The 12,138-nt window shown below is 41.2% G+C and overlaps 1 protein-coding gene across 7 annotated transcripts in view; it reads right to left on the bottom strand.

Moving 5' to 3' along the window:
- The window catches only part of clcn3 (chloride channel 3), a 51,088-nt gene that overhangs the window by 9,782 nt on the left and 29,168 nt on the right, over nucleotides 1-12,138 (bottom strand). For all 7 annotated transcript variants that reach the window (XM_046851347.1, XM_046851341.1, XM_046851346.1 and 4 more), the window contains 11 exons: nucleotides 9,527-9,696; nucleotides 7,692-7,791; nucleotides 7,104-7,291; nucleotides 5,290-5,412; nucleotides 4,967-5,173; nucleotides 4,767-4,847; nucleotides 4,416-4,668; nucleotides 2,306-2,598; nucleotides 1,960-2,146; nucleotides 471-869; nucleotides 121-337 (listed from right to left, as the gene is read on the bottom strand). In XM_046851347.1, the coding sequence (XP_046707303.1) occupies nucleotides 121-337; nucleotides 471-869; nucleotides 1,960-2,146; nucleotides 2,306-2,598; nucleotides 4,416-4,668; nucleotides 4,767-4,847; nucleotides 4,967-5,173; nucleotides 5,290-5,412; nucleotides 7,104-7,291; nucleotides 7,692-7,791; nucleotides 9,527-9,696 (2,218 nt within the window). The remainder of the gene's footprint in view (nucleotides 1-120; nucleotides 338-470; nucleotides 870-1,959; nucleotides 2,147-2,305; nucleotides 2,599-4,415; nucleotides 4,669-4,766; nucleotides 4,848-4,966; nucleotides 5,174-5,289; nucleotides 5,413-7,103; nucleotides 7,292-7,691; nucleotides 7,792-9,526; nucleotides 9,697-12,138) is intronic.

Genomic DNA, 12,138 nt, shown 5'->3' on the forward strand with positions numbered 1-12,138 from the left:
CAGTGCGCCCAAGCATTTTGGAAACTAGTTATTTACCAACCAAGTCATGGGACTTGTGTGCATTGCCCCCACATTCTACAATGGTAATGCGTGTGACCCCGGGCCCGTTACGTGACTCACCCGTTGTGCGTGACGAGGCACTGGCGCAGGCCAAGCTTGCGGAAAATGTCCACGACGATCTCCATGGGCGTGTGGTCTGTGACAGTGAAGGGACTCATGTCCAGGATGCTGCGCAGCTTCAGAGGGCGCGGGCTGTCAGCAGGTAGCGTTGGGGCATGCGGTGTGAAATACACACGTGAGTTTAGCACAATGCCTTCCTGCTTCCTCCGGGCGTTCTCTGCAGGACAGAATAAAAGAGCGAGAAATAAAATACACATCCTTGCGTGTTAAAGAACTGTAATTAAACATTTAATAATTATTATAGTAATAAAGATTGTGTGTATATATATATATATATATATATATCTTACCTATAGCTATAGTAATGTCCCTGCGAAGGGCAAACCCCACCAGTCTCTGGGACTCTTTGGAGACGATGACTGGAAAGCCGTTGTAGCTCGTATCATTGATGGTAGTCTGCAGCTCTCCCAGTGTCAGGTCGTCCTGAGTTAGCACTGCTAACGGTGGCTCGTTACGCCGCGGACGCATCACCTCACGTGCTGTCGTGGTGTGTGTGAACTCCTCCTTCGCATCCAGGAATGGGTAGCCATTGAGGCGGATGTGGGCCTCATAGATGCCCTCGCGCCCGAACGCGTCTCCCACCCACTTACTGGTCATCACTGCAGCCATGAGGGGCACGATGTACTCCAAGCCGCCAGTCAGCTCAAACACAATCACCACCAGAGACACGGTCATCCGTGTTACACCACCTGAGACATCACACAGCACAAATTAATTTCTTTAGTCGCAATATTCTCTCACTCACACACAGGGGAAAATGACAGACAAAAGTTTAGTTTCCATTCCAGGTCACTAAATTCCAGCAATACAACCCGCTCCCACCTGTCCTCACTACAGACCTTCACCCACACACTTCTGCATAATCTTTTTTTATGATATTGAATAAAGAGAGTATATATTCATATCGGTAGACTGTCGTAAAAAATTTGGCAATGACAGGAAGTCTTTGATTTTGTGCATGAGCAGTACAAATCCTGTTTTCTGGGATGGATGAAATAGTGCAGTGTCACTGTCGTCGTCTTCCTTCAGCTTCTCCCATTAGGGGTCCCCACAGCGGATCATCTGTCTCCATACCCCCCAACTGTCCTCTATATCTGCCTCTTTCAAATCAACTACAGCCCACAAATGTTGCAGTTTTGAAGTAGCCCTGACCCAGTTGTCTAGACATCACAATTTGGTCCTTATCAAATTTGAGGATTGCTGCTGAATAAATCCCACCCTCTAAAAGGTGCCATGATGAGACAATCAGTGTTATTCACTTCCCTGTTCATAATGTCAATGTTCTCTCTCTCACGCACACACACACACACACACACACACACACACACACACACACACACACACACATATATATAGCGCTCCAATGAACATTTGTTGATTAATGACAGATTAATGTTCTTTTTTTTTTTTTAAGCAATCTGCTTGGTTGCAACTGTTTTATTTAAGTTCTCATGATTTAGTCATTATTTTGGTCTTAAACACATCTAATTTGTCCCACATTTGCCCTACTTTCTCTGTAACAGAGTCTGAGTGAGAGAGTGAGTGCAAATCAGTGTGAACAGATTCTGACATCCCAGAACATGCGACGTGTGAAAGTATCTCAGACTGTCCAAGTTTGGTGTTTATTTGCATAATGAAGTCTACAGACAGCAGCGGATCTTGTTGTGTAGCATTAAATGTAATATATCAAGGCTAAGTTTAACGCTGGGGAATTAAACAATTTTTCCTTCTAAAAGAAAGAAAACTGTATATAGATATCCTGAGCTCACACACACTTACCCAAACAAGCTGCGGCTCCTACCATGGCATAGAGACCAGGAGTAATGCAATCTGCCCCCACCTCACACCACTCCTTAAAGAGAAACCAGTCATGGTGGTAGTAAGCAAGCTGCTCTACCGCAATGCCCACGATCCGGCCTGCTATTGCCCCGATTGCCATGCTGGGGATGAACAAACCGGAAGGAACCTGTCACAAGAACAGATACACAAAAGCTCTTTTATTAAACCAGATATATGAAACGAGTATAATATAGCACTGAAAAACAACAAGACCCCTCGCACAAATGTGTATGCAAATCAGAATAGAATACACAAGTGTTTACAAGGCGGAATGAATCATAATTACCTTTAAGCCAAAGGTGAAAATGGTCATGATGATTTTGAAGATGAGAGCCAGGCTGAGCTGCCACATGGCCGAGTAAACCCCAGGAGTGGTGGTGGCCTCTGTGCCCTCTGGATACGCCTGGCTCCCGTTCATCTGGCTACGATACTGGCACAGCTGCGACGACTCGAGCGGCCCACAGTCCGTGAACAGCTCTTTAATCAGCTGGCTCGTGTTCTGGCGTGTGTACGGGTTGGGAAAAGCAACGATGGCCGTGATAGCCGCAACCGTGATCACCTCCAGGACTGGGTATTTACCTGAAAAAATATAAAAAATACGAAGGATTTTACAATGATCTACTGTAAAGCGTAATGGATCTAGCATAAAGGAACAGGCTTTTAATAATTGTGAGCAACCACTGGCTACAATGGGGCTGTCATGATACCATTTGACTGTGGAAGTTCTTCAAAGCTAAAGCTGTATATGATTCCTTTAAAATTTTTTCTTCCTGAGCCTTTAATAGCAGAAGGTGGGAGAGCTGTGGAAAACATCCTGTCTGGTTCCTGTTCCAAAGAAGACAACTTCCTCCTGCCTGCATCATTATCACATCACATGTAATGAAAGTCCTGGTGAGACTGTTCCATCTCAGGCCTCATCGTAGCCCTTTCTGGATGCTTGCAGATAGCCTACCAGCCATTGCTAAGTCAAATATCTACTGTCTACTGCTGTCTGTCTGAACGAAAGAAATAAAAGCAAACTATCATGTTGAATTGCATAGCATCATATTTTTTTCCATTAAATCACATTGCACTCAGTTATGCAGATGCACATCTCTATAGGAAAGGGATGAGTAGACAGTACTGTCTGAAGAAGCCCTGGTTCTAGAAATTTTGTCACAAGATTCGTTTGCCAGTGTAGTCTTCTTCGCAGGAGTACTGTATGCTGTGAACACGCAGCCATTCTGCAGGTACAAAATACAGCATGACTTTTCCATGACCTACTGGTTAAACAGCTCCTTCAGTAGAAGACTCATTCAGCTCTGCTATAGAAAGGAGCAATAAGGGAGGTTTCTTACACCAGCAGCAATCACACTGTACAACATCAGTACAATCACTGTGCTTGGATGGAGTGTTAGGATGAGCTCAGTGGACGAGAGCTGCACCAGTTTTCTTCCATTCATTTTTCTGTTTAAACAGTTGACAATGTTTGCGCTGATGACAGTGTTGCTAATGTTTACACTGCCACTTGAATTCCACTCAAGCCTGCTGCTTGGATCAACATTCTTTACACTGTGTTTACACTGTAGTCTTACTGAAAAAGTCATGTATCTATCAATCAATCAAATGTAAAACAAAATTTGTGAGGTGAGCGGTGGTCTAGAAAGTAAGAACACTGGCAACTGTGAGTAGAGGTCGACCGATGTATTTTACCGACACCGATAAGTTGGATCATACTTGCCAATAATCGAGTTTTACAAATGTATACTTAATAAAAAATAAAAAAACAAACATTACACTCTATGTAAAATATTACTAAACTGTAAGAAATAACTGTACCATGAAAATGTACTTAAATAAATATGAATACATTAATTATACTAATAAATATAAAAAAGGAAAAACATGCAAAAATTAAACAAAAAGTTACACTTCAAGTAAATAAAACCAGTTACATCCAAAATGAATAAAAAAAAAAAGACACTTTGAATAAACAGCATGTGCTGGCAGTGATTTACCTCTAGAGGCCACTCTTGTACTGTATAATGCAACCCTGAAAAACTATCGGTGTGGATTTTTGCCGATAGCCTACAGTTCCAGCAAACAACCATTGGTGCCAATTAATTGGCAAAACCGATAAATCGGCCGACCTCGAATTGTAATGAACCTGTAATGAGGTGCTACTTGTTTTTGAGGCTTATACCACTGCACTGAGCAGTTAAATAGCAATAAAAGAATTACTGTATGACAATATTTCTGTGCTATATATAAACATTTAGGTATTTCACAATGAACGGTAAAAAAAATATACTCTCTTGGGTAGAACTAAAAAAAATGCATAGTGGTATTTTAGTAAATTCCCAAATTGTTTTAAATTGCATTTTATTTCTCATGAAACACAGTGGAGAGCACCTTACCAAACCGTGTGGACTTGCGCCGGCGGCACCAAGCAATGTTGGCTCTGATAAAGAAGGCGCCCCACAGACCACCAAACACGCCAAGCAGGATGAAGGGGAAGAGCTCGAACAGGTACCAGGGTGTGTGGTACTCCACATAAAACAGCACCAAGCGACTGTTGCCAAACGGGTTAATGGAGCGAAGCACAAATGCTGCCACCAGGGCGGCGAAAAAGGACCGCCACAGGGTCTTCAGTGGGAAGTAATAACTCACCTGAGAGACAGAGAGAAAACATTTATTTTAGAAGCCCCATGTGTGATATTTAGACATTAAATAGTTAAGATCTGTTCAAGTTTCTCATCAAATCTTGCCTCCTCCAGACTGAAGAGAACTCCTCCTATAGGAGCTCCGAATGCCACTGACACCCCCGCAGCTGATGCTGCAGACAGCACCTACACAAACACGCACACGGTGTTCACTGTAATGTTTAATACACATATTTTTACCGCTTCTAAACATCACGAGTGTGTGGCAAGGGCAAACATGAAACGGGTCTATGATCAGATGTTACCTCTCGTTTCTTGGCCTCGTTCTTGCTATACTTGGGGAAGAGGTATGAGAAGATGTTGCCGCAGCAGCAGGCCACGTGTACCAGTGGACCTTCTTTCCCCAGGCTCAGCCCTGATGCCACGGCCAACACCAGAGTGATGGTCTTTATCATCAGTGTCCATTTGCCCAGGTAGCCCCGGATTATAAACCCACTCAGGATGGTCTTAATCTGAAGAGTGAGAGAGCGATGTTAAAGTATCTTAAAAGATCTAAGCTGCAAACTGGAAAGAGCACAAACCCTCTCGAGTCTGCTGTAATGAATGCTGGGACATGTGGAAGGCATACCTCAGGGATCCCAGATCCACAGGCGTAAGGGGCAAACACTTTGACCAGAACAACTGCCAGGAAGGCAAAGGTCAGAGCCCAGTACGTGTACATGAAGTAATTCATAATGTAGGAACCAGGACCCTGTAACACATCAAATACACCAGAATACTGATCAGATTTACAAAGAAATTGATTTGAACAGTTTCAGTTTGAAATATATTTTCCACTTAGTTTTGACGTGGTTATGATAGGATCTTATAAAAGATGTTGAATTTTCAGACATTTTTATTTAATTTATAGTCATTTTTGTTCTGGGAACTTTTCAGTCAACACTGCACTGATACACAGCGCACACTGTGGAACATCCTCAGATCAAAAGAAACCGTGTTAATGAGTAAAACATTCTCACTGAATGCAACACAAAAAAATCCTGGTATGGTATTATCCAGAAAAAGTAAATAATAGCAAATCGTATTAAGGAACTACACAAAATGGAACATTTTGTTGAATTTAGATAGTACACACTGTTTCCAATCCAAATCATGGCTCCAGATTTAAACAGTAATACTGCCAGCCAAAGATCATTTCATTGACGAGATTAATAAAATAACCCAGTTCTTGGTTATAAATTCTTGCATTAATAAAAGCAGGAAAGCCAATTAACACAAAACAAGTCTCCTTTCACTGTAGCCACAGCTGCACCACACACATACATCATCTCTAGCAGAAGCATCGATATTTACCTAAAAGAATGACTGCCATTTTTCCAGAAAATTACGATTTGCCTGTGGTTTTTGTGTGAATTCTACAGGAAAGATGTATAAATGTAAAATTGTAGAAAAACTGGCTTTGAACTGTTTTGGCCAACCTTTCCTCACGATGAAAAATCTTTAAAATTGTCTTGTAAATATATATATATATATATATATATATATATATATATATATATATATATATATATATATATATATATATATATATATATATATATATATATATACATATATACATATACACATATATATATATATATATATATATATATATATATATATATATACACACACACACACCAAACGCATTTTCTTCTACTCTGTCAGCCATTTTTAAATATTAAACAAACAGCATTTAAATCCAAACCAATATGTTTAAGCTTCCGCGGTTTGCTGTAGGTGCGGTTTGTGAGCTCGAAGTAGTGTGCTCTCTGACCGTCTAAACCAACAGACGTGAAAATGCACACATTATTGTACACCTGCTAGACGGCCCCAGTGCAATCAACTAGCAGTCTGATTGGTCAAAGCAGCAGCTTCAAGCAACATGAACTTTATGCTATAAGAGCCCGCAGTGCTCATTCTGAAGGATCAAGGCAGATTTATTTGACCCTGGCAACACGTGGTGTAAAGCTGAGATCTGATTGGATAGAAACTATAACCTAAGCAGTGCATCCAAAAGAAACTATTATGAAATGAATATTTGTATTAAATAATTTACAATGATATTATAATGAAATGATAATTGGGTATTTGCTCTAAAGAAAACGGTGTTTAGAGTAATTTTTTACCACAGCCCTAACCGCAGACAAAACCACTTTATTTACTGAGTATTAGTGATGTAACGGTACATGTATTCGTACTGAACTGTTTTGGGTTTTCAGTTCTGTGCGCATGTGTACTGAATGCAATCCTTTTCATGTGCGAAACAGTTCAAATCCGAGCTCCATCAGGAACATTATAAAGTCGATTATTAATATCGAAGTAACATAAGTATGCGTTTATTGGCAGCTACCAGTGAAGAGATTGTTGACAATTGTTTATTTTCTATATTATCTTCACCTCGGCCTGGCCCAAAATGAGTTCAGCCCACGTATTCCACTGTGGACATTTGTCTCTCTCGGCGAACGTGGTCTCGTTGGAGCCCCAGCAGCACTGCTCATGATTAAACCACAGAGCGCTCAAACACACGCCTTCCTTCAAGTCATTCATCCAGTCAGCTGCAATGTCTATCAAACCCGCCAAGGCACCTGAGAACGAGGACGATGGGGAGAGAGAGAGAGAGAGAGAGAGAGAGAGAGAGAAGGAAAACTATGACACAGGGGGTTTAGGAGCAAAACAGCTGTAGTGTATGTAACAAATGAACATGCACATTGACAAAAATTACAGCCTGTTCCTCTGTACTCTACATTCTTTACTCTTAATGGGAACATGACAGGTAGCATAAGCCACGACATACCTGAGGAAAAAAAGCTAATCGTTAATGGGATCATCGTGTGCTGAAGCTTAATTAAAGTTCTGTGAGTGCGAGTGTGCGAATCAGGGCACCAGCTGCTGTGTGTCTGCCTACGTCATCCTCTCCAACACCGCACTCCTTAGAGTACTCTGTGTGTGTGTGTGTGTGCGTGTGTGTGTGCGTGCGCATGTTACCTGAAGCCAGCCCTGTTAATGTCACCACCAGCCACCCAGACCAGGCGTCATACAGGCTCTTTGTGAACTCCCATGCTGACTCCTTCTTCTTACTGTTAATCTACAAAGCAGAGAACACACAGGTGAACCACACACACACACACACACACACACACACACACACACACACACACACACACACAATTTCTGCATGAATATTTTAGAGAATCTAAGGTGTAAGGAAACAGGAAAAATATCCTCTCACAATGTAGGTGGCTGAAAATGCATTCATTGAGCTGAACAAGTGCAAGTTCTCTCACCTGCTATATCCCTCATCACATTAGTGAAAAATTATAGTAATGTAAATGATTATGTCCTCACAAGTAAAGGGAGAAGATGCAAGAATTTACAGACTGCCTTAACCCAGACTCCACCCCAAGCTATATAAAAATGAGCTCATCCGCAAACGGCTTACATATCACAAAAGTAATTATGAAGTTTGAATTACAGTTGGATCAATCTAAATCAAAGTCTAGGGGAGAGGCAGCAAGCCATTAATGACCATCTCTAACCCACCTCCAGCTTGATAGTGGTATCACCCGGTAATGTGTTCCTTTACTCATTTCCTACACTGTATAAAATATAAAATGTCTGGGCAGAATTTGTTCTGCGTTCTATTTGAAGTACTTCATGTATTTTGTAACTGCTACGCTGTTATAGACTACTTCATCCTTTCGATCATCGTTGTCCTCCTCATTTTTTTTCTTACAATGTTTTAACCTCGTTTAACATTCAGCAGGTCTTCACTTTAAAAGCTGCAGCCATTTTTAATAAGGTTAAGATAAATATAAGGTTAATATAAGATGTAGACAGCAATACTTGTCTGCTTTAATGATATGAACAAAAGGCCTTACAAGAGCAGGACAAGTGTACGGGTGTAAGAAAATATCGATACATGTGAGTATCGCGATATTTTGTTTGACAATACAGTATCGATTTTTATTAGTTTTGAGTTTACATCCCAACCGGTAGATGGATAGAGGTTTTCTTATCTCAGAACTTAAACAGTGACAGGAAGCACTAGCATAACGGGACACCACTAACGCTAGCGCTAATATCCACCTATTTCCTAGAGGGCGCTGTTGTAAAAACAATTACCAGTATAACTTCCGCCGGAAGTAATAGCAGTGGTGACAGACTTGCACCGATGGCAATTTTGTTTATTTTTGTGTGGTTTGTTTTTCAGGTGGGAAAACGTTAAAATGCCAATAAAAAGCTCAGGGACGCCATGTGCCATGCCTGACTGCATTCTCTAACTTTATAGAGAAAGTATAGAGTCTTTCTTACTCGTTATTTTCTTGACTTAGGATTGTAACTACCAGCCTAATACTAATGATAATAATATAATACAATCATCATCATCCTCACTTCATATTAGGTGTCTTTAACGAATATGTGCATATGTTTAGAAACAAATGTTTAATCACCATGTTGGGAACAATGATACTAATTGTGTTCACGTACTGCAAAACAATTGAAACCACTTGATGCCATGGAGTTGTGATACAGGTAAGGGGATTAAGGGGTTAGGCATAGCAGTGTAATTCTGAATGCAAATGCAGATCCCAATGGGTTCTGGTTGAATGTTTATTTTAAGGTTTGTTCAGTGGTGTGTTCCTAATGACAGCTTTCCTAAAATGATATACCTGAAATAAGAAATCGCCTTGCATACAGTATCTCAACGTATCGTATCGCAACCGAAGTATCGCGATACGCACCGTATCGACACAGCCCTAGAGAAGCGTGCGCATGTTTGTCGGAGAGAGACCCAACGCGGTATATAGCTGGTGCCGTACCTTGCGGTGTCGCTCGCGGTCTTTACACTTCTCTCTGACCCAGTCGATGGTGTGGAAGTCGTCGTAGGTGCCTACTCCAGGAATGGGCTCTTCCAACAAGTCCAGGAGGTGTGTAGAGCTGCTCACCCCTCCAGCTCCGCCCCCACCGTTAGACATGTTGTAGGTGGAGCCTGTATAACGAGAGAGAGAGAATTTAGCATGAAGGGTAATGCGGCATTCAAGTAGATTCCACCGCTCATAATTCCCAACCTTGTTTAAATTTTTCGCGCGAAACTCGGCCGCCAGATCAGCAAGTGACGTCAAATCGCGGGAACGTTACAAAAATGCGGCACCTCTTAGCCATGTTCACCTTAAATCTCCAGCACTGACTATACAGCTGTTTATAGTGAGGAGGAAAATGATGCAGCACCCATCACACTTAGCTGAGTGAGAAGTATGAAGACAAGAAGAAGCAAAAAAAAAAAAAAAAAAGTCATCCAGACAAGGGAAAAAAATAAAAAAGCAGAACAGGAAAAGTGCATGCTCTTAGAAAAATATTTCAGACTAAACAAACTAGAGCTCGTGAAAGAAAAGTGCTCGAGTGTGGAATACGAAGAGATACAGAGAGGATGTGAAAGCTCATACGGACACTGATTTTTTTCAGCATTTCCTCATCACTGGGACTTCAGCTCTCCAGAATTTACATGCAGTCAGTGCAGTAATGGATTTCAGTATAAAATCAAATAAATATATTGAAAGAACAATACATTTTCGTTTACCATTATCACACAATCGGGTCGTGTATGAGACCATTCTGTTGGAGACACACACACACACACACACACACACACACACACACACACACACACACACACACACACACACACACACACACACACAGCTCTGTGAGCTCAAAATGCTGCGCCTGCAGTTACGAGCTAATCAGCTTTTCATTGCTCTCTGGATCGAGTGTAGGAGCTGAAACACGGCCCTGTATCACGCACTTCCATTTCTACTACGACTCTTTATTACATTCAGCACTTCTCCACACTTACTACTTTAAATGCAGAGAAGTTTTAAGGTGTTCGGTAGACATTTGTGCAAGTTTCATAGCGCCGTTTGCTTAGTCATCCCTTTTCAGATTGTGTAATAATCTCAAAGAAAAGGAAGAATAGAGGTCACAGGATCTCCTCTACCGCTCCCCCCCCCCACACACACAAACACACACACACACACGATGCAAAAACAGGAAAGAGGGTAAAGACCAACATATGCATGAAGCACAGTTGGTATTTTTGCATGTCATCAATTAATATTTTGCCCATGTTAAGACTTTTCTATTCAGATTCGTTTAGCGAGACGCCGTGTATTAAGAAGATGTGCTCGGTTTTTTTTGTTGCATTTCAGCAATGTTTAATATTCATGTATATTGTGTAGTATAGTGGTGAAAATTTAATATTCCACTCTTCAGTGATAAATGTATTTGTTTGGAAAGCTACACACAGGACCATATCGGACCGGGATGCTTATGGATTTATTGCCGAATCATTCCACTCGCCGGAAACGAACGGAAATCCTACAAACTGTTCTTCTCCCATTAGGGGTCGCCAAAGCGGATCATCGTCTCCACACCCCCTTGTCCTCAACATCTGCATCTTTCAAACCTACTACCTGCATGTCCTCCCTCACCACATCCATAAACCGGAAATCAAACAAACTGCTAAAAAAAATAATAAAATTTTTTTAATAATAATAATAATAATAATAATAATAATAAAATGGAATGAATGCACAATCCAAAGGCTCAGGACAAAGAAATGTCTATTTCAGCAGCTCTGTTTCCTCTGTGAGAAAAAGTATCAAAGAGGAAATGAATAAAACATGCTGAGAAAAGGTGAGCTAAAGCTGTCTGCAGTTCAGCTGATGCATGCTGCTTCTTTCAGATAGCTTCTGAGAGAACAAAACAAGTTATGCTGACTGTTTTAATCTCTTACACACTCCAACACACACACACACACACACACACACACACACACACACACACACACACACACACACACACACACACACACACAGACTCTATGGGGGTGCTGATGCTGAATATCACTGCACTAAACACAGCCAGGGCCATTTTGATTGAGTGTCAGCTTCTTAAAATGTCTGTGTGTTTGTGTACAGATGGAGAAAAGGGTGAAAGACGACTAAACAGAGTCAAAATCCATAGTCCAACATGAAGCTAGGAACCAAACCGGACAAAAAGCAAAACCAGAGTAAATCAAGACTGGAGCTGTGAGGCAGAAATGATACCATCAACCGTTCCTCAATAGCTTTTTATAATATTTAGTAATGATTGACATTACACTGAAATAAATCAGACACGAAAAGCTCTTTAAGCCTTCGGCAGATTACTAGAAGACTTCTAATCGAGCTGGAGAACAACTCCCAAGTTGCACCTCCCGGTTTCTTCATACACGAGATTTTCATCAGCTCTGTCATCTGCTCAGTCAGCATTTAGTGGATCATGTCAAACAAAGTCTAGTGCACTGCTTTCCGTCCATAGCAGGTACACTATATGCACACGTTTGTGGAACAGCCCACATTCTGGAAAGATCTTCTTCTCTGGAGATTCGTGA

This window comes from Silurus meridionalis, chromosome 6, assembly GCF_014805685.1.
Source record: "Silurus meridionalis isolate SWU-2019-XX chromosome 6, ASM1480568v1, whole genome shotgun sequence".
Lineage (NCBI taxonomy): Eukaryota > Metazoa > Chordata > Actinopteri > Siluriformes > Siluridae > Silurus > Silurus meridionalis.